The 23,750-nt window shown below is 38.1% G+C and overlaps 1 protein-coding gene across 16 annotated transcripts in view; it reads left to right on the forward strand.

Moving 5' to 3' along the window:
• clasp1a (cytoplasmic linker associated protein 1a) overlaps window positions 1–23,750 on the forward strand; it is a 258,110-nt gene that overhangs the window by 193,086 nt on the left and 41,274 nt on the right. For 11 of the 16 annotated variants that reach the window (XM_080199457.1, XM_080199456.1, XM_080199458.1 and 8 more), the window contains 8 exons: window positions 1,362–1,606; window positions 2,660–2,723; window positions 6,589–6,752; window positions 8,210–8,288; window positions 9,408–9,551; window positions 17,327–17,422; window positions 20,945–21,088; window positions 22,502–22,608. In XM_080199457.1, coding sequence (XP_080055583.1) covers window positions 1,362–1,606; window positions 2,660–2,723; window positions 6,589–6,752; window positions 8,210–8,288; window positions 9,408–9,551; window positions 17,327–17,422; window positions 20,945–21,088; window positions 22,502–22,608 — 1,043 coding nt within the window. The remainder of the gene's footprint in view (window positions 1–1,361; window positions 1,607–2,659; window positions 2,724–6,588; window positions 6,753–8,209; window positions 8,289–9,407; window positions 9,552–17,326; window positions 17,423–20,944; window positions 21,089–22,501; window positions 22,609–23,750) is intronic. The other 5 variants (XM_080199468.1, XM_080199470.1, XM_080199469.1 and 2 more) reach the window with 1 other exon arrangement.

Here is a 23,750-nt window from a genome sequence, read left to right on the forward strand (position 1 = left end):
TGCTCACTGGGTCGGTTAGGCTAAAGTGGCTCCCAATGGGTTCTGGCAGGAAAACATCCCCTGTCCCCAAAACAAGTACTAGTATTTAAAGATATACATTCAAGCAGGTCAATTTATGACTCGCTATATTTTGTAGTACGAAGAAAACAGAAGAACTTTGACTCAGAGTCATTGAGCTGGAGGCATTGCAAGACATCAGGAAGGGGAAGAGTTAGCTGCGTGCTTCCAGAAGGTTGTCATACCCCTTCGGCTAGGCCAAACTTTAGGGTTTGTAAATGGTCAGGGACAGGAGGATGTGACTAGAAGTTAGGCAGTTATGCACATTCACCATGTGGAGTTGGAAAAGCTTCAGCCCCTGACTTTGTCTAATGGAGTGCTAACTGCCTATGTAGATGAGGTGAATGACCATAAGGTGAATGCAATGAGTGACTGTAGAACCAAAGGCACAGAACCAGGAATGATATTCTGCTAAGAGAACTTGAACTGAGGAGCTGAATTAAATCACAGAATATCAAAGATAATCATCTCTGGGTTGTTCCCTGAGCCATGTATAAATTAGCGTAGGGTCAGGTGGATTAGAAAAGTAAACGCGTGGTTGGTGTGGGAAGAAGGATTTTGATTCATGAGCACTGATGTTATTGCTCAGGGAAGAATGAGCTATTCTGTTGGGATGGGCTTCAGTTAAAATGGGCTGAGACCAGTGTCTGTGAACAAGGCTTCAAGCTAGTGGGGGTTCGAGTTCAAGAGAAATCCAAACACAGAAGTCAAGGCATTAGGACAATCTAAAGATGTGGGACAGAGTTTAATAAGAATAGTCCCTGGTGGTCAGGGACATAGCTGGGCATTGCCCATCTGACAGTGCCAGTTGGCATAAGATAAGGATTCATGGAGTCGGGGATAATATACCAGCATGGATAGATGGGAAGCAAAGAGTGGGTAGAAACAGAGCACTTTCAGGTTGGGAGCCAGTGAATAATGGAGCGCCCCAAGGATCAGTGCTGGGTCCTCAATTATTTATAATTTATATTAATTTGGATGAAGAGACAGTGAGCAATGTATTAAGGTTGCTGATGACGTACAACTAGTTGGAAAGTTGTCGTGGGGAGGGAAAGAAAAGGTTCCAAAGAGATATCAACAGATTAATGAGATGAAAAGGAATATAATGTAATGAAGTGTGAAGTTAATCACTTCGGTCAAAGAATTAAAACATTTTTTTTGGAAGATGAAAAATTGTGTGGATGTTCAGAGAGATTGCGTGTCCTTGTACAAGGAACGCAAGAAGTTAGCATACAGGGTATGTTTTGTTTTTGTGTATGAGATATATAGGAGATGAATAAAACATTGCTTATTTTTACTTTTAGAAAAAGCCTGTCAGAAGGCGATATGAGCCATATGGAATGTACTCTGATGATGATGCAAACAGCGATGCATCTAGTGCTTGTTCAGAGCGGTCTTATGGCTCCAGGAATGGAGGCATTCCACACTACTTGCGCCAGACAGAGGATGTGGCCGAGGTTCTAAACCACTGTGCAAGCTCAAATTGGTCCGAGAGGAAAGAAGGACTTGTCGGCCTTCAAAATCTATTAAAAAGTCAGAGGACTTTAAGGTAAGGTTCTGTAAAAGATATTATCATGTTGTAGGATCTTTTCAACTCAGTTTCTTAAACCACTTGATTATTTTAATAACCTGGGTATGTTAGAATCCATCACTGTAATAACTTAGCATTTTTAGGAAGTCTTTTTATTTATCTGAATATGAAGGTGGTGTAAGTTAGACTGATTCAAGTTTGGGATTTTCCAGTCAGCATTACTGTTTTCTTTAACTTGAAATGGATTAGTACTGTTAGTAGAATCAGGAAATCTAGGTGAGTGTTTCAATCCATCAAAGCAACATTTAGCGCAGAGTTGTTGAGTAAAATCTGAGTTAATTTGCCCATAAACTTTGAAATACAATTTCTTGAATTTTTTTATTCTTCCATGCGATGAGGGTATCTCTGAGAGCAACATTTGTTGCCCACCCCTAATTGCCCTTGAACGGAGTGGCTTGTCCCATCATTTCAGAGAGCAGTTAAGAGTCAACCACTTTGCTGTGGTTCTGAAGTAGGCCAGATCAAGTAAAGATGGTGGATTTCCCTCCCTAAAGGGCATTAGTGAACCAGTTTTGTTTTAACAACAATCAACAATGGTTTCATATCTTGATGACAGAGACTCAGTTCCAGATTATTAGTTTAATTTAAATTCCATTAGCTGCCTTGGTGGTATTTCAACATTTGTCTCCAGAACAATAGCCCAGACCTCTGGATTACTAGTCAGTGATGTTACCACTATGCCACTGTCTCCCAATAAATAAGTTATATGTAATTGTTATTGTGACTTTCGTATGAAATTTCCCAATTAAAGAAAATTTTATAGAAGTGAGCAATTGTTCATTAAATACCTGAAGGTCTTTTAAAATGACAACAGAAAATCAAAATTATTCTGTTCAAATGTATTAAAAATTTTTAATAAAGGGCAGAATTTTATTTCTTGTTTCCAATGCTGTTATTTGTATCTCTAGGGAAAAAAAGAGGTTTCCAAGCATCTTGCATGACCTAATATGACTTAATATAAAGCTTTTAATAAACTCTTGATCTGCACATTTTTCTTCATTTACTTTACAGCCGTGTTGAATTGAAAAGATTATGTGAGATCTTCACTCGTATGTTTGCAGATCCTCATAGCAAGGTAACTTCTACGAAAGCAAGTTTTTGCAACCAGCTTCTTGCATGTACATGTAATCAGCTTTGTGTTTTGTGTGAATGCATGCAATGTTTTTATAAATGGAGCATAATATGCTTTTTTTTAATTTCCTCACTTGTGGCAATACAGGACATTTGGATGCAATGTTTAAAAAGATTATTGTTCTTTTTAAAAAAAATCAACTTGCATATTTTCAAATAATGATTCAACTTTGGAAGTATTTATTCAGTAATCCCTTTACAGTTATAACATGTGTGTTGCTTGCAGCAAGTAGAATTATAATTATGAAGCAGATTTTTTAAATTTAACATCCAATTTCCTGAAAGGATTTTGCTTAGACCCAAGTTCAAAAGACAGCCCATTTATCGAATGTTGGTGCAGTTTACACACACTATTTTAAAAATATTCTGCAAAAGTGATTGTTACATTTTTTAGTTCTAGAAAATTAAAGCACAATAAATGATTTGAAAGATATACTGGAATGTGTATTTTGGCATGCAGACAGAACTGGCGGATGTGAGAAATTGTTTGTAATTTGCACAGCTTTATCTAAAAGCCTGTGTATTATGAAATGATTAATGAACATCAGTAACCATTGCGAAGCACAGTTGCTTTTAAATCTAATGCATTAATCAATGGTTTGTTTTCTTGCATGTCCTGTCCTTTGTTGGAACTCACAACAGAGAGTAAGTGTTGCTTTTACTGCTTATCACAAACTAACATATAACAGGACCCTTGAAGTACCTTTTCATTTTCTGAGGAAAAGTTAGTTTAAAATCTGATTGAAGAATAATAAATATCAATTAGTTGCTGCGATAAGTGCAAATTTATAATTTACAATCTAGTTAAGGATTGTTGACATTGAAAAAAATGCCTCATTTTAACCAATGGAACTGCGCCACATGATTTCACTTTTTAGCAAAATAAACTATTGTACATAAAATAATGAATTAAAATAAATATTTTAAATTTAATAATGTGGCTTAACAAACTACATTTGTTATTCGCTCAGGTTTATGTCTTCCTCCAAGAATTCTCTTATAAAACATTATCAATCTTAAAAGCTAGTATAAGGTGTTGGTATAAAGGTTGTATAGGGTGTTGGTAAGACCACATCTGGAGTGTTGTATAGGGTGTTGGTAAGACCACATCTGGAGTATTGCATCCAGTTTTGGATGCCCTATTTGAGGCAGTTCAGAGAAGATTCTCCAGATGAAGGAGTTGACGTATGAGGAGAAATTAAACAGTTTGGGCTTTTATTCACTGGAGTTTAGAAGTAAGGGGGGGGGGGTGTCAGATCGAGATAGATTAAATTGTTAAAGGGATTGATAAGGTAAACGTAGACCAATTGTTCCCTCTTGTGCGGAATCTAGAATAAGAGATCACAGGTATAGGTTGCGAGGCGGTAGATTTAAAACAGAGATGGGGAGGAACTACTTCTCAGAAGGTGGTGAATTTATGGAACTCACTGCCCCATAGCGTGGTGGAGTCTGAATTGTTGAATTGTTTCAAGAGGGAGATGAATGTTTTCTAATGAAAAGAGGGATATGGGGAACAGGTGGGGAGGTGGATTTGAAACCAGGGAGAGATCAGCCATGATCTGATTGAACGGTGGAGTGGGCTCGAATGGGCTGAACTTGCCTACTTCTGCTCCTAATTCCTATGTTCCTTTTTCTTTTCTGTGGGGATCACCCATAGGCATGCCACAGTCCTCTGGAGATGACCTTTAATTCTTCTCCAGTATTCTCTATTCTCCAAGATAAAATTTCTCATTTACCATCTCTTGATTTGGAATAGCTCAGTTCTGGTCACTTTTTCAGTACATCCAAGCTGCTTTAGTTGATCACTTTCTTTTGCAGTAAGACACTGTGAGGCCCACTTAAAAGTTAGTATTGGGTGTTAGTATAAAGGTTATATAGGGGTTGGTAAGACCATACCTGGAGTATTGTGTCCAGTTTTGGTCTCCTTTTATTTGAGGAAGGATGTGGTGGCATTGGAGGCAGTTCAGAGGAGGTTTACCACATTGATTCCAGGGATGAAAGGGTTGACATATGAGGAGAGAGTTTGGGCTTGTACTTCCATTAGATTCTTCTACTAGCTTCAAATTAGACAATATTCCAACTTCTGTTCCCTCAGGATGCAAAGTGAGATTAAGTTTCATTTGCCTTCTGCACAGTCAATGCTGAAATTAGTGCTTTACAACAGTGAGGACCTATCTATTTGTCATTTACATTAGCAATCTTTTTTCAGCCAATTGCAAACCGCCTCCGGTCCAAAGTGCAGCTAACTTTTCTAACAAGCACTCGGATATACTGGAACCAAAGAACCTTCTTAAACTCTATCCATCTCCATGATGATGCAATCTAATCTCAGTTGTCCTCTAACCAACCTTTTAAATTCATTATCCCTTATTTACAATTTTGTTTTCCATCTGATGAAGTAGATGGATTTTCAACACTTAAGGGTTTACATACAGTCATTTGGTAGTACAGAACTTGATGTTGAAGCTTTTCATTTTGCACTTATCAGGACACTTTGCACGGATACCAGTACAAGGGGAAAATCACATATGAGAAGAGAATGCTGAAGGCAAATGGACTCTGATTGTTAAAAGCATTGCTAAGAGAATGCACCAGTTGATGGTGACTGACAGATAACTGCCAAGTATTGTTTGAAATTTAAACCAAGCTGCATGTCCTGATTGGTCATGGCATAGCTCTGGTAATGAAACAGATGTGGCATGTGCACAAGTTCTTGTTGTCTGCAAAGAACAGGCCTTGTGTGTTAATATAACTGGCTTCCAGTACATGCAAATGCATGTTTCAGGGTTTATTTGAGTTTCGGGTTTGCCTGAATGTTTTCAAATTAATTTAGCTCTGTCGCTGAAACAAAAAACATTTCTCTGGACCACATTTCGTTGCAAACATTGCAGACATCACTGCCGGAATTTTACTGCAGGCTCGCAGAACGGCATTCTCCGTTGGCCTTGGGTGGAATCTTATGAGCCTCGGGCGGGAGAGGTGGTACAATTCTGGCACACACCTCTCAGTTTTTTTAGCTAAGTAAGCCTACCTGCTATTTTGAGCTCTCTATTTTGACCTTTTAAACCTAGAACCTGTAAGGTATGTTCAGAAAACTAAAGGTATATTCTAAAACACATGATCAGTTTGTAACAACAGGGTGCCTATCTACTGCCATTAAGTGTTGGTCCACTTCAGATTATTTTTCTGAATATTAGGAACATCAGCTGAAATTTAGGAGGCATTGCCAGATTTTTGTTTAATTGGATTCTAAGTGCAACATTGATATTGTACTAGTTTTGAAATATTTGGAGCCCAGTGGTAGTAATAAGGCAATGTGAGGTATTTCTTGCTGTTTATTCCCAGACAATTAACAATGTTGACTTTCACCAGGTGGAGGCAATTTTTATTTTATATATTGAAAGGTCCAATAACTGATTCTTTAAAAATGTGAAAAATTAAAAGAAAATTTCAAATGAAAAGATCTGTCCCCTTAAGTACAGTATTCACTGTGAACCGTAACTAATAGATATCGCATCACGTTTTAAGAAGGTTTTTACTTCAAGTTCATGTGGCTAATGGATAATATTAGCACAGAATAGAGTACTTCAATTTTATATCCAGCCATCTTGCATCTGCTTTACTACTACATCAAAATAAATCATTCTTTCTTAACTACATTTGTCATTAATTACAAATTAATTTTTGGAAGGTTGCCAGGTTGTTTCTACATACAGACTGTTTTGGTTATAATGCTTTCTTGATGCATGGCAATGTCATTGCTCCCAAATACCAACAAACATCCTAATACATTTTTCTTTTTATTGTAGGTATTCAGCATGTTTTTGGAAACTTTAGTAGATTTCATCATTATCCATAAGGAAGACCTGCAGGATTGGCTGTTTGTGCTCCTAACTCAGCTTTTAAAGAAGATGGGTGCTGATTTGCTCGGTTCTGTACAGGCCAAGGTTCAGAAGGCACTAGATGTCACCAGGTCAGACTAGAGATCAGGCAGTTGTTCATTCTCCTAACATTCATTTGCTTTGTGATCCACTTGGTTGCATTTCAAAAAGCCTAATTTCTCATGACATTCAACTTTCTGGTTTCTGAAGATTCTTATTTCATCTTGCCTTAACAAATACCTTACTTAATGGATGCACTGCCTTGGTTGTCTGACTTCCCAACTGTGGGACCTGTTTCCTGAAATTTTCAGGGTCCCAAAATGATGAGCTCATTTGCCAGATGCTCCAGAGTCTTGCACTGCTGGTCAAACAGCTATATTCTTGTGTTTCTTGAACTGCTTTCAAATACAACTGGTTGGTAAAATCAGTTACATTCTCTCCATCTGTCCTATTTCCAGATGTCATCTAACTCGATGACTATTGAGAAAAACATGTCTTTGAAGTTTACAATCCATACTGGGATTCTCATGAAAACGTAGGCTGCAATTCTCCCAAATTAGGACTAAGCGCGCATGTTAGCAGGAAACCTGGAGGGTTTCCCCCGCATCCCTCTGCTCCTGCACTGTTAGAATTATGCCCCTCACTTTTAGCTTGCCTCCCCTCATTCTCCTGACCATACTTAACTCTGCGTTAAATTTCATCTGGCACTTGTCTACCCTTTCACCTTGTCTATGTCCTCTTGAAGTTTATTGCAATCTTCCTCAGTTCACAATGTTTCCAAATCATGAAAATGTGCCTTTACTCCCAAGTTTCAATCATAGCTATGCATCAAGAAAGGTCATGGTCATAATGTTGAGGTAGAGTAGGGGAGCTATCCCTACTGGCCTTGCCAAAATGCACCCCTTCATCAACATCACTAATGATAGATATCTAGTCATTAACAGATTGCTAGTCATGGAACTTGTTCTGAGGAAATTGGCTGCTGCATTTCCTTCATCGCAACAAAATCTTAAGGGCCAGGTTTTCCCCTTTTGAGGAGAAAATCATGAATTAGAAGATTTTCTGCTGTTTTGATATTGCTTCCTGTGGAGATCATAGAGTCTATTCAGTATACTGGAAAATCAGTTGACATCCTCCTCCCCCCAACCCCATTGGTTTATGGCAGAATGGTAGGGATGGGGCTGAAATTGGAACCTTTCCCTCCTGAGGCAGGAATTGAGGTTGGGGCAGATTGGAAGGCCCATCTTCATTCGCTGGAACATTGGCCCAGTTCTCCACAAGTGTTAGACATCCTAGCCCTCACCCCCAAAGGAGAGTGGGGGTGAGGCAAAAAAAAGACAAAATGGAAGGTCTTTGAGGTGGAGAGCAAGTGATTAAATGACAACGATGGTAATGGAAGGCAAAAAGGTGTGATGATGATGCATTTTAGTTCTTGTCAGTACTTTCATAGAATATTACATCAGGAAGCATTTCAACATTATAAATGCTAGCGAATCACAAAAGATAAAACTGTGAACTCTGAAACACTAACTCCCTTTTCTGCTTGTAGAGAGTCCTTCCCATTTGATCAGCAATTCAATATTCTTATGCGTTTCATTGTGGATCAAACACAAACACCGAACCTCAAGGTTGGTATTAAAATATCCAGTCCTACACTTGACATATTCTGGAAAAATGATTTGAATTAGTTACTTGAAACTTTAAAACAATGAGCCTATAATAGCTTGAGATTTAACAGCAATTAATTCTGAACTGGCTCAAAAGAGAGGATTGAGATGATCCAGTTCAGATCTATGAAATATGCTGCTTGCACAGTTGGGTAATTTTGACATTTTGGCCCTTACTGTGTAGTGAGGATACCATTTCCTGCCAAATTCTGTCTGGATCACAGACTGATGTTTGGCAGAAAATAAGAGGTTTTGATGGCTGAAGTTTGAAATGAGAAATAAAACTTCCATTTAGAGTTGCTCCTTTATTGTGATGTAAAATATTCTCTGCTCTACTTGTACTCTTGTGTCTACTTCTTTGTCATTATATTGATAGACATCTAGAGCAGCCTCTTGAGATGGAAATGGTACAGCATGTGAAGGAGAGGGAATAATTAAATATAGCTAAGTAGATTTGTGTACAGACCTTTCATGATGCCGTAACAGAAATAAATCGATTGGTTGAACTTGCATTTATAAGGTACGGGGCAGCACATAGCGCCAGAGACCCGGATTCAATTCGAGCTTCGGGTGACTGTCGTGACATTTGTCCTGTGTCTGCCTGGATTTCCCCTGGGTACTCCAGTTCCTCCCACACTCCAAAGATGGGTGGGTTAGGTTGAATGGCCATGCTAAATCCTCCCCTTTTGTCAGGAGGACTAGCAGGGTAAATACATGGGGTTACGGGAATAGGGCCTGGGTGGGATTGTTGTTGGCGCTTGCTCGATGGGCTGAGTGGCCACCTCCCGCACCGTAGGGATTCTATGATTGTTGTATCAGAGTTATTCTGTTGAGCCCAGGGCAAATGTATATGGCTTATTCTATCCAATGTTTAACTCTGTTCAGGCTAGTGACTCAAGCATAGTTTTAAAAAAAAATTATATCTATAGCACGTTATTCAAAACTAAATTAAATGTTGTTTGTATTCGATCTTTGAGGTGAATTTTTTTAAATGATTCCTTTCTTTTTGGCTCTACTAATTGTGTTCAATCAAGCATGTTTCGTGCCTACTTTATTTTGTTCACATACTTTTATTTGAAGGTTAAAGTTGCAATCTTGAAGTACATTGAGAGACTGGCAAGACAGATGGACCCAGCCGATTTTGTTAATTCCAGTGAGACCCGCCTTGCTGTTTCCCGAATCATAACCTGGACAACTGAACCAAAGAGCTCTGATGTGAGAAAGGTAGGTAATTTAAGATAACTTAGAATTTATTTATGAACTCAAGTAGAGTGGACTGAATGGCCTCCTCCTGTGCTTTATGATTCTATGATTTCCCATTCATTATTTTGATGTTATGGTTGTATGTGAATCTCAAGACAGCAGTGTAATTCACTACAAAATAATTTTGTTTGAATCCGGTCTGCGAACCTTGGTATTTTAATCTTTGCTGTGTTTATTCCTTGCTGCATAGTGACCATAAAAATTAATTTTAAAGACCAGTAAACCGTGTTAAGACCAATCATAAATTAATCATTTTGGATTTGGGATCGATAGATTTTTGCTAGTTAGGTTAGGGAATACGGTGCCAAGACAGACACATGAAATTAGGAATACCGATTAACTATGATCTAAATGAATGGTGAAACTGATTCATGGGGCTGAATGGCCTACTTCTGTTCCTGTGTCCCAGTTGTCTTTGTGCAACCTTATTCTGGCTGTAGTGACTTGTTTGTTCATAGGAGTGTTTCGTGTTGAGGTGTACGTGACATTTCAGAATAGGATGTAAGTCAGTAATTTATCTATGTTGGGACTAAGTTGAAAGAAGTGGAAAGGGATTGTTTGTCTTCTGTGGCTAAATGTGTCTACATCTTAGCTATTGCAGCCAAGGTTATGGCATAGATTTTAACTTGCTCAAGGCCGTTACATTTACTCAGGTAAAATCAGATGTCAGTTAATCATAAATTGATAGCTGTAGATCATTCTTGTTTCTTCTAAATAATGATCAGATCAGTAAAGCCTGTCGTCTCACGGACTTGTTCTTGTATGTACCTCGGTAATGAAAATCAGATCAGCTCATTTAGATAGAATAAACTAAACTTCATAATCCAAAGTTTATTTCATTATGTAAAGTAGCATTTTGATCATTTCTAAAATAGTCAATGGAAAACCATTGCAAAAGAATATTAAACTGTCTTTTCATGAACTTAACCCATTTTTCAGTACTTGGTACTTTTACCCCCTCTAGATTTTTGATAATGATGCTGTAGTTTGCCATAATATAGAAGAATTCCAGAAATAGTTAGTGTTTGAGTGAAAATGACTCTCCTTATCAGGTCTAAAGGAGATAATACAGACTCAACACTCACTCTGTTTCTTTTTCTACAGATGTTCCCAGGCCTGCTGAGTTTTTCCAGCATGTTCTGTTTTTATTCCAGATTTCTAAAATCATCAATGTTTTGCCTGTATTGTAAAATAAGGGTTTAATTTAAAGCTGTAAATTGCATGCATACAGGTTCCTAAATGTTGAAATTTATTTCTGCAGGATGGAAGTAAAGATTTTAACTTATTGGTTAAGCTGTAGTTGGAAAATAAGCCCAGATTTTGTGGTTGTACTAATGGAAAAACTATCAGCGTTTGGCATCGATATCTGAAACTAGTGGAAATATATGGGGCAGAATTTTCCCATCCTGCCTGTTTAAGGAATCACAGCAAGTGGGACACAGACCATGCAAAGGTCCATTGAACTCGGGTGGGATTTTTGGCCCTTGGGGTGAGAGTGGCTGGAAAATCCCGCCCATGGTGTCTGCATGCATGCAGTGCCGAAATCAGAAGTTGCTGTTTGTGATTTCCTTATTCTCCACAAATATATGTTTGAAGTCCAAAAGACAGTAGGACTAGGGGGCACAGCCTCAAGATAAAGGGGAGGCGGTTTAGAACGGAGTTGAGGAGGAACTTCTTCACTCAAAGGGTGGTGAATCTCTGGAATTCTCTGCCCGTTGAAGTGGTGGAGGCTGCCTCGCTAAATATTTTTAAGAAGAGGGTTGATGGGTTTTTGATAAGAGAAGGGATTAAGGGTTATGGGGAGAGGGCGGGAAAGTGGAACTGAGCCACGACAGATCAGCCATGATCTTATTGAATGGCGGGGCAGGCTCGAAGGGCTAGATGGCCTACTCCTGTTCCTATTTCTTATGTTCTTATGTTCTTATGTAATCTTCACCCATCACTAAACAGATGTGAACTTCCATTTTATGTTGTTTTCTCCTTACACCACCTTAATGACGTGTAACTAGGTTTATAATATTTGCTAAGCCGTTATTACAGCTGAATGACCTTTCCACTCCTAAAAAATTTATTTGCGGAGAAAGTCCCTAGTTCTTTAAAACATGAAAAAGTAATGTTTGTTTAATATTTCTGCTTTCAGTATCAATAATCCAATCTTCATTTCATTTTCTAAACTTACAAAAAATAAAGGGCAATTTGTGCATTCGCATTCTGGTTTATTCTACTTTAAATTAACCCCTCATTTTATGATATAAGCAAAACATTGACGCTAGAAATAAAATGGAATAAAAACAGAATACGCTGGAAAAACTCAGCAGATCTGGGAACATCTGTGGAAAGTAATACAGGGAAACTGTGTTCAGTTTTACTTCAGGAAGCGTGTCACAGCCATTGCCCGTTGAAGTGGTGGAGGCTGCCTTGCTAAATATTTTTAAGACGCGGGTTGATGGGTTTTTGATAAGAGAGGGGATTGGGGGTTATGGGGAGAAAGCGGGAAAGTGGAACTGAGCAGCGACAGATCAGCCATGATCTTATTGAATGGCGGGGCAGGCTCGAAGGGCTAGATGGCCTACTTCTGCTCCTATTTCTTATGTTCTTATTTCTTATGCCATATGTGTTATACAAGAAATTTGTTAAAATTTCAGGAATAAGAAGGTTAAATTTGTCTAGTCGTAACTATTTTAATCAAAACAAAGCAGATTAAGAGGAAATCTGATGGACATATTCAAAATTAAGAGATATTGCTGAAGTAAAAACTATTTCCACTGATTTTTGCTAAACTATTAACTACAGGCATAAATGTAAAATTATGAAAAGATTAAATGGAATGAATGATAGTGTTCGTTTACACAGAAGGTTGTTTAGGATATGGAATGTCCTATCTGGAATATTAATAGAATTGGAATCCATAAGGATATTTTGAAAAATTCATTTTTAAACTTAAAATTTAGGCATGCAGTGGAAATGGAACAAGAAGCACTGTTATGCTGCAAAATGTTATGACTGCCATTGTGAAAATTATAGTTTTTAATTTTACATTTTAATTCAAGGATCCGCTTTGCGAAAGGTATAATGAGTATTAACATATTAGTACAGAAGCCATTGAGTTAATCTATCTTGATCTGGTTCAGATTTCCCTTCAGGAAGGTCCAATTTTCTGTTCCTCTGTGACATGGTACTTCCCTTCTCTATTATTGTGAATTTAAGCTAAGGCTCGTCCAGGGAATCAGAATTTCCTTGTATCCCAGAAGTATGCAGGTTCATAGTATACCTTCCCTTTGCAGTAGAGAAATCATGAGCATTTGCGTAAAAGGATTTTGATACAATTATGTGCTAAAAGTGAGAAAAATTAAGCCTTCTACTTAATAGTCCCCTTATTACGTTAGATTGCTTTGTGTATGAGTTTTAACATGTATTCGATGGAAGATTTACTTATTCACTGTGACTTAACACACTGTTCCTTAAGAACTGTAACTGAACACTTGATGACATATTCATAAAAACGTATGTGCAAATATACCAGTACACTCGGCAATCATAGAGTCATAGAGGTTTAGCATGGAAACAGGTCCTTTGGCCCAACTTGTCCATGCCACCCCTTTTTTAATCCCTAAGTTAGTCCCAAATGCCCACATTTGGCCTGCATTGTGATACCATGTGCAATCTCATGACATTGCCCATGGCATCCAGACCAAATGTGGCTTTAGATAAAGTGAGAGTAGAAATCAGGAGGTGCAGATAATTGGACCAGGATATGCGGCTGTAACTCAGTCCTTACTAAAATTATGCATTCTGTCCTTGTATTAGCATTCTAAATTCCTCTGTCCACGTTTCTATTCAGGGCTGCCAATATAAGTTTATCTCAGTATGTCATTATAGCACAAGCTTACAAGGCCTAGGAATTTATAATGGAAAGTTGACTGGAGCTTTAATATATAATACTCAATGCATATTAAAATCTTGCAACTGTACCAATTCCTGGAGGTACATTAATTTGTATGTCAGTTTTGTCATGCCTGTCATCTTTTGCACTGTTGGATAAGACATGAGTAAAACAAAGTAAGCTAAGCTATTTATCAATCCCCCCACAATAGGTTGCACTGTTCTGAAAATTATATTGACTATGCCCTTCTAAATAAATTTTATTTTTATATCCATTGCTTTTAAAATGTTTCAGGTTTTAAGTGGATAAAAAAAGGCTCATTTTTCTGAGGTTCAAATTAAAGGCCGTCTATAAAAATGCCCAAATTTTGTCTTCAATGCTTGAGGCCAATTATTCAGTTTTGGAAGGAAATGCCCTGGCTAATTTGCAGGAGTGGAATTTCTGACTACCCCATCCACTGAGCTAGCACACTCATTTGTTTCAGTAGCCCTGCCCCTTTATCTGCATTTTACTCAATACTGATGGGCCCTTCAATAATGTGTAACTTACACAGTATCAGGAAAATCACAGTGCTATGTCATAAAATTAACTTTTGACTTGTTCAGTCATTGTAAATGGCCCCATGATATTGTGCAATGACACTGGAAACCTGTTCTTCTTTCCAGACATACTACTTGCAGTGAAATAATCACTTGTATTTCAGTGGTGGGGGTTAAGTTTATATAGGCCAAGTAACATTTGCCATTTTAAAATCTTTTAAGCATTTGTGTCATGCAAATAGTATTAACTGTAATACTTACTTTTCAAACTTTAACATTTATCAGGTAATTTTAGTTTGTATGAAGAGGGTGTACAGCAACATGATTTATGAATTGCTTGAGAACACTGCTTTCTGCAGCTCATTTCACAGCCATGTTTACTGCAAGTCCCTGCAGCACTAAATTCTGAATATCATGAACTTATTGAACTATACCTTTTTCTGAATAACACCCTTCTTAACATTTTGGGTTCACTACTCCAGCAATGTCAAGTTGCGGTTACGTGTTTTTATTGCAAAAAGCATTGCAAGATCCTTCACATTTGAGAGAAAATAGATACATGTTGAGCCATGAAGATAGCGGTTATGGGAATGATCAGGGGCTTATTCGAGCATTTGGTGGGGGGTTTCAAATTTTTTTTAAGGGGAAAAGAGAAACTAAGATTTTTGGAATGGAAGGTACAGAATTAAAGCCCTGCCAGTAGGACCATCTGCCCGACCCTGCTACCTCACTTCCCCAAAAGTTGGACAGGACGAAGTTATAAGATCACACCAACTGTCATTTTTTTTTTGGGAAAACTCTCCCAGTGTTTGTTTCAGTGCAACACCCTCCACGAGTCATCTGTGGTATATCTCAAAATCCTTTTGTGATGATCTGAGCTGAGGTTGGAATTTTGGTGTATAGCCAACTTAATCCAAGGAGGCTAGTTGGAACTTGAAACATAATAACACGGCCGAGAGAGTCAATTGACATGCAAGCTTTAAACTTTCCCTGCCGTTGGCCAGATTTCCTGCAGCGTGCCCATTTGGCCCACCAACTTGATTGACTCGTGCCTGAGTTTACCTGTTCCTGACCAGCTTCCCACCATGATGTTTAAAATCTCCTGGCTCCTAAATGTACCAGCATTAACATTTTCAGCTGTTTAGTGCGGAACTAGTGATCAGGTACACTAAATTCACCCTATTACATTGATTTGATTGAGTCAATAACAGCACAATCCTGTGAGGAGCTGGGTCTCTCTGATAGTAGTTTCCAGGTTTGTTTGTTTTTACTGCATGTGTGCATGCTAGATGTTGTCCAATTTATCTCATCATAGCAATCAGTGCAGTTAGTTACTATGCATCTGTCAGTTGAGTTAGTGACTGTGCTGCATTATTCCTCTATCTAAAGACAGCAGAGGACGTCAACTTCCAGAAATGTGACTCATTCATATTGCATGAAGGAATTCTTTGTTTTTTTTTCATTTTTTGGCAAAAGGTAACGTTCCATCTATACATTTTTCAAAACGGCCAAAAGAGGAGGTTGTGCTTATGGAACTTCCTTGTTCCATAATGAGCTTCCTCATTGATGTCGAGGTTTGTATCCCCACCTGTCAAACGGGCAACCAGGGTTCAATCCCCCAACAAGAACCTGTCAAGTTTCATGACATCACCGTGGTGGTGTCTGTTTGGGATGGCACGGTGGCACAGTGGTTAGCACTGCTGCCTCACAGCACTAGGGATCCGGGTTCAATCCTGGCCTCGCGTCACTGTCTGCCTGGAGTTTGCATATTCTCCCTTGTCTGCGTGGGTTTCCTCCGGGTGCCCTGGTTCCCATCCACAGTGCAAAGATTTGCAGGTCAGGTTGATTATTTGTACTAACTTGACCCTAGTGTAAGAGGGTCTGGGTAGGATTGTGGTTGGTGCAGACTTGATGGGCTGAATGGCCGCCTCCTGCACTGTAGGATTCTATGGACATTCTTTTCAAAGTGCCACTTTCAAAAATTGCTTCTCAACGTAAAATGCATTTAACACTTTCAGGATGCGTTGTTTCATCAAAAGGCTTTATTTAAAATGTGAACCTGTACTGTGGAAATACTTTAGGACATGTTCTGCAAAAAAATCAAAATATGTAAATTATTAGCAAAAGAGATTATGATATGGTCTGATGGCCTATTTCTGGAGTTACAACTTGAGCACCCATGTTGCTAATGTATTTCTTTACTGCGAAGAGCTTATTCGACAGTAATCTCTTTTCAGTCAGAAGGAAAGTTGCCACAGGAAAAGTGTTCATTTTTTTAACGAAAGCAAATTGCTTATCATTCCACAGATTAACCCAATGTAAGGCCACAGCAGTTGCTAAAGTCAATCATGTTCCAGCCTCCAAATCAGTGAGCTACACCATATCTGACAACAAAATGTGTGTAGCAATTGTTCAGTTGACGTAATACAATAGAAGTCTAAATATAATAGAATTTAATAGAAGTTTAAAACCCCCAGGTCATGGTATAGCTGTTTCAGATTTGTGCCCCATATCGTACCTTTTCGTTCCATTCCAAGTATGTGGAAATGTGTTTGGGAACTGTAAGTTCAACAAATAGAATGGTACAGCACAGAAGGAGACCATTTGAACCATCTTGTATGAGCTATGTTCATTTTGTTTAAGATGGATATGCCACTTGCATAGTCTTTAGTTCACCACTTGAATGTTCCATGAGTTATGAGTCCATAACTTCTATTCAACATTCCAAAGTCTCTTGTCCAAAGCAATGCAATAGTTTTAATGTGTTTTAAATTCCTTATAGGTTCAAGGAAAAGGTATCATTTGGTTTGATATATTGCTTATAATGCCATTCTACTGTTGGTACATTCATTGTGTAATATTGAACCCATAACGTTTTGCCAGATTCGGAGAAGACGATTTCAGAAATGCAAAATTTTAGCTATTGTAGGATCCAGGCCATCTGTGAGTGTTGCAACTGAGAGTTGTAAAGCATGCTCGTAACTATTTATTTTGTACTCGCATTAGGCTGTTCTGCACTGATGGGCAACAAGATTGTGGCATTCTTTTGTCTTTTGAGACAGGAACTTAATTTTTTCCCACAATCAAGTAAATGATTAGCTTTTTAATATGTATAGGGGGCAAAGAAAATCACAATTGGCAGCTCTGTAAGGTTACAGTCTTAATTAATGCAAAAGCCAGCATCTCTCTGTTGCAAACACAACTAGTCACTTTCTGTTGTGGCTTGTAAGCTTTATATAAGTTTGTTAATCATGCAACTGCTGTTTATTGTGTACTGAAATTTTTCTAATACCCTTCCCACCTGTCAAACCCAGACTGTGCATAGTTGGTTGAGTGATGAGGTGTTGGCCAGGTCCTGTTCGAGTACCTCTGGGCCTGGTGAAATTGGCCTGGAAGAAAAGTGTAAACAGGTAGAAAAATGTTGCACCTACTAATCTCAAGTTGCTTTTTTTCCCTGTATCATTGGCTCTTTTTTTTAACTTGGCTGCACAAGGGTCTTGGCCTGACTGATTTCTGTTTCTGTGTAACAACCATGTGTTTGTTCACTCTACTGTATTGCCAATGGCGGTTGTCTTCCCATAATTATACAGCACGTAGGTGGTGGACTCTGGGAATAAGGTTTGCCTTTTCTTTGCAGTGTTAATAAGTAACAAACAGCATTGGCCCTGACATGAGGACTGCTGCTTGTAGTGTTGGAATGCATGCTCATCTGTTAACTAATGTATCTAAAAGTACATTAACACAGTTCTTTAAATATATGTTTATTTGAAACTTGAAATGTATTCTTTGATATCAGTGCAAATTGGATTGATGCTAGCAAGCCTGTAGTAAATCCACTTGTAGTTAATTGTTACCTAAATGTAAAAGAATTTGGGGCTAATATGACTGTGTAGTAGATCTGAACTTATAACCTTGCCCATGTTAATTGGATGCACCACTGTGTATTAATTCTAACAAGAATATTAACTTTTTATTCCAGCGCATTCCCAGCAGATTTATGCACTTGCACGACATATATTTATTATTCTGGTTACTTAAAATTGGAATAGTTACCCTGACGTACACAGGTCACGAGCTAATTGAACATTTAAAAGTTGTTGCTCTCTTGAATGATGAGGCATCCAACATTCGATGAACTGCCATTAATAAACTTGTTAACAAAATTGAAGGTCAAGGGGTTAGAGAAGAAATGGCTGCATGGATATGAAATTGAAGGAGGGGCAGAAAGCACAGCATATTGGTGAGTGGTTGTTCTGGAGGGAAGTGAGAGTGTTGGCCATTCAGGGTGTTACGCTGTAGAAACAAATCACTCAGCCAGCCAAAAAAAAGTTTTGAAAAAAAAACTGCTTATTTTGATTCCACTTTCCAGCACCTGGTCTATAGCTTTGTAGGTTACAGCACTTCAGATGTAGATCCAGGTACCTTTTTAAATTAGTTCAGCATTTCAGCCTCAACCACCAACTTGAGCAATGAACTCCAGACACCCACCATCCTCTAGGTGAAAAGGTTTTTTTCTCATCTCTCATCTAATCCTTATATAATCACCTTAAACCTTCTGATAATTGACCCTTCAGCTAGGGGAAATGAGACTTTCCTGTCTAGGCCCCTCATAATTTTGTACATCTCAATTAGGTTACTCATTGGGCTGCTCTGCTGTAAGGAGAACAACTGTAGCCTATCAATCTCTCTTTATAGCTGCAGCTTTCAAGCCCTGGCACCGTTCTTGTGAATTGTCTCTTCATTCTCCTGAAGCAATTGCAGTGACCAGAGCTATGTACACAACTCCAGTTATGGCCTAACCAGCTATTTGTACTGTTCCATCATTACATCCCTGCTTTTGTGTTTGATACCTCATCCAATAAAAGAAAGCATTTCAGATGCTTTCTTGACCACCTTGTCCACCTGTCCTGTCACCTTCAAGGACCTGTGGACGTGAACTGCAAGGTATGTCACTTCCTCAATCCCTCTCAATATCTTCCCATTTATAGAATATTCCCTTGCTTTTCTTTCCCTCCCCAAATGAATTACCTCAGTTTTCCAAATTGAATTCCGTTTGCCACATCTCCACCCACTCAACCAAACCATTGATATCATTCTGGAATCGACAGCTATCCTCTTCATTATCAACTATGTGGCCAATTTTTATGCCATCTGCAAATTTCCCCATCACCCCACCTACATTTAAGTCTAAATCATTAATATAAACAGCAAGGGCCCCAGCACTGAGCTCTGTGGAACACCAGTGGAAACTGTTTTCCATTCACAAAAACACCCATAGACCATTATACTTGTTGTTTCCTACCACTGAGCCAATTTTGGATCCAGTCTGCCACTTATTCCTGTGTCCCAGGAGTTCTCACTTTTCTGACCGGTCTGCCATGTGGGACCTTGTCAGATATCTTACTGAAATCCATGTAGACAATATCCACTGCACTACCCTCATCAATCCTCCTTGTTACTTCCTCAAAAATAAAAGTTGGAAAGATGCAATTTCCCCTAACAAAGCCATGCTGTTATTCCTTTCTAAGTTTATCCTCTCTCAATTGTTTCCAATAATATGCCCATCACTAAAATCAGACTGACAGGCCTCTAGTTTTTTGAGCCATCCCTTGCATCCTTTATAAATAATGGTGCAACATTTGCAAACCTCCAATCCTCTGGTACCTCACCTGCATTTAGCGAGGATTAGAAAATCATCCAGAGTACCTGCCATTTCCTATCAGGTTTCCTTCAACAGCCTGGGATACAATCCATTTGCCCCTGGTGCACTATTCATCTTCAAAGATGCCCAGTACTTTCCTCTTCCATTATACTTATTGTGTCTAATACTTTTCACATCACTTGTCTGAATCACCCATCTCAGTAAAAACAAAATGTCATTGAGAATCCTGCCCATTTTCTTCTGAACACATAAGTTATCATGTACATCTCTGATGGGCCCTATCTTTGCTTCCTATTCAGTAATGATTTCTAAAGGGAATTAGTTTAATACCTTATATGAAAAAAATTACAAAGCTATGGTGAACAAGCACAAGGGTGTGACTAATTGGATAGCTCTTTTAAAAGCCAAAATAGGCACAAATCACCTGATGATCTTCTGGGCTGTGATTTGTATATGCATAGCATGTTCTGCCAGGATTTATTATACACCCATGATATTCTTTGGCATAAGGAAAAGCTGCAAGTTCAAGTTGTAGAATGCTATTTCTATTGAAAATTCTGCAAGTGTTCAATGAATTTGTTTTACCATTTTCTTTTGCTTGTCCTTTCCAATACCAAACGCTGTGACAAAAAAAGCTCACAGAAAATAGCAAATTCTGATAGTTTAATGTGAAATACAAATTAGTAAGAGGAATGTTATATTTTTTAAAAAAGATTATTGGCTGTCTAAATGTCACTGTGCTGCTGGGAATAGAGGTTTAAAAATGGTAACTGCTTAGAACAATCTTTGTATCAGAAAATGACAGCAGACTACGTGTCTATTGTGATTGATTTCAGTAATGCTATATCAGTTTAAGCTGTATGGTGCAAACCCGAGTGCTGAACTCTTTACGAAAAAATTAAACAGGTTAAACTGTAAAAATGGCAATGTTGCAGTCTGCTCTATAGTTGATGTCAGTAGTTTCTGGCTTGTAACGCAAATGTTGCATGCCCCTTTGAAATGCAGAGCGCAGATGCAGGGTCCATAATATATGATCATGTCTATTTTGAAATGCTGAGCCTAGATGCAGTGACCAGAACATAATGCTGCATCTGTGTAAAGAGAAGCCAATAATCTTCAAATGTAGCAAAGGCTATTCAAGGTTCCCATTGGGTATCTGATTTCGAATGGGACTGTTTAGATGGTGCTCTTGGGTTAATAGGAATGAGCAGAATTCTTTCATTGTAGTTTCCTTTTGTTTTTAACCAGTACTTCTTTCTGTTTCCTCCAGGCTGCGCAGGTTGTGCTGATTTCTCTGTTTGAGCTGAATACTCCTGAGTTCACAATGTTACTTGGTGCCTTGCCAAAAACATTCCAAGATGGTGCCACCAAGCTCCTTCACAATCACTTGAAGAACTCTAGCAACACTAGTGTGGTACTTCGCTTCTACCGCTTTTTAATGCAATAATTCAATAGTTAAAAATAGCCAGTTATGAAGTATTATGGTCATGGTACTGTTTAGCAACTTGGATGCCGTGAGTTAAAATTCCAACATGGCAAGTTGAGGAATTAAATTCAGTAAGTCAATTGATTAATTTAGTAACTAATGAAGGAAAACTGCTATATTGTTATAAAAAGCAACCTGGTTCACTAATGTCCTGACAGTACCTAGCCTGGCATACATGTTACGGCAATCCCATACTGCATAGTTAACTTTGAATACTTCTGGGCACCTAGGGATACCAAGTGAACACAATCTGTCTGTGTTGCGCATAGCATGGGAACAAATTAAAAAGAAAATAGAGCAGTCTTATTTTGTGAGCTGGGCAAATAGCACAATTGCAATTTCCAGTTGGAATAAATACCTCCATAATTTGCATTATGATACTTAGAATTTAGAAATGGAAGTGGAAAAGAAATTTGTGATTCTAATATCCTATTAGATTTCTTACTGTCAAATATCTAGATATAAGTAAGATATTTGTTTCGGCAATCTACATATCTCTTCCCTTGCAATCATGCTGTGTACGATGATAGAAATAGAGTGTATTTTAACCCACAACTACATATGTTGGACAATATTCAGTCGTGTGCACTGCCATAGAAAGAAAATATTTATTTCGGAGGAGGTGCAATACTGATTTACTGGAATGATACCTTAACTCCAAGGATTAAATTATGAGGAGCACTTGGACAAAGAGTTGTAGGTGGTGGAATTTAGAAGGTTAAGAAGTGATTTGATTGAAATTTTTAAGACATTAAGGGGAACAGATAGAGATCAACTGTTTCTGCTGTTCTTGGGGGGTGGATCCAGAACTGTGGGGCATTAAGGTTAGAACCAGGTCCTTCAGGAGTGAAGTAAGGATACATTTTTGCATACAAGGATGGTAAAAGTTGTGAACTTCCTTCTCCCAGTGGCTGTTGGATTAATTATTTATTTTAAATCTGAGATTTATAGAGTTCTGAAAAATCTATCACCAGTGTTAAGGGGGTCAGAGATTGGAATTGGGTCACAGAGCAGCCATGAACACGTTGATGATCAAAATAAGCGACTGCTGTTTCTATGTTTTGAAGCTGCATTTTTGCTCATTTTATAATCAACCTCTAATGCGATCGCAAGATTAAAGTTGCAGTCTAAAAATTGAAATTGGCAGTTGACATCATTTCTAACTTTCCTCTCCTACTTGGTTTGGTTCTGATATTTTGATCTGAAGACTCTTGTGATTAATTACATGAGTGATTCAATTGTAATGTATGACAGTGTTGCTCATGTTCCAGTAATTCTAGCTGACATCAGTGGAAGTTTATAATGATTCACAGCTCATTTTATTTTCTGTTCTTGCTGCAGAGTTCACCTAGCAACACAATGGGACGCACACCTTCACGGCACTCCAGCAGCCGAACGAGCCCTCTTACCTCTCCCACAAATTGCTCGCAAGGTGGTCTTTCCCCAAGGTAATAAATTATTAATTCTTTTTTTTACTTATCCATAGCAAGTTTGTGATGTATATCAAGTTCCTGAGTGAAATCTATTATGAAAATAATAATTAAAATCCCATCCATTTGCTGGAAGTTCCTTATCTTTACAACCTTCAAAATGCATAAGGAGTCATAACTTTTTCAAGCCTTTTTTTTCCATTTCATTTTTATTCCATCTGCTGTTCCCTTGCCTTGTCAATTTTTGAATAGCAGCTACATGTGGTGTCCTGCAACGAATGTTAAGATCCATCCCATGAGGATAATTTATGACAGTAAATTTTGTGTCCAAGTCCCATCTTTTTCTCATTTCCTACTGCCCACTCTTATAATGGAAGGGAAAAAAACACCCTAGAAGTTTCACATAAGGAATTAATTTATGCAAACCTATTACCATGTACCAGATCCTATATCTTGTTCTTCCTTTATGATTCAGTCCAGATACTTCATAACATATTATCCTATGATACTGGAGATTTCGCCGGACCCGAGATGTAATTTCTGTGATATATGACGTAAATGCTATTGTTGCAACCCAATAATGTTGAATAAAATGAACACATTTTTAAAAAATGAAGAATCCAGGTTTCTTGACAAAAATGCACTTTAAGGAACCATTTTTTCTATGGGAAATGTGATGACTTTAAACAGATTCCTTGGAGCTGGATGTTTTCAGGAACTTATCAAGCTCCAAAACATCCTGAAAAGGTCATGCAGCAAAGGTATACACCAAAATAATACAGGGTATCTCTCTCCCCTCAATCAAACTCTTTCTTTTCGTAACACATCGCGTGCATGAAACTGCCACACCATTATGCCATTTCAAACTGCACTCACTAAAATGGCATTTTAATTCCTGTTTCATTGTTCTCACACAAGCTTTTTTTTTCATTACATTGTATTGTTTGTTTGTTTTTGGGAAAACATAAACAGATATGCTGATACACACTATTGTCTTAATGCTATTAACATAAGTATTTCTGGCTTATTTCACATTTTAAAAGCATGGTTCTTGGATAAATTAGCATTATTAACTCTTGTTTGCAATGTAATACTGCTAGTTTGAGGAACCTCTGTATTAATAGAAACCCAATAACAAAATGGAACACTTCATCTTAAAA

Source organism: Carcharhinus amblyrhynchos, chromosome 11 (genome assembly GCF_965287045.1).
Source record: "Carcharhinus amblyrhynchos chromosome 11, sCarAmb.v2.hapA, whole genome shotgun sequence".
NCBI classification, from domain to species: Eukaryota; Metazoa; Chordata; class Chondrichthyes; order Carcharhiniformes; family Carcharhinidae; genus Carcharhinus; species Carcharhinus amblyrhynchos.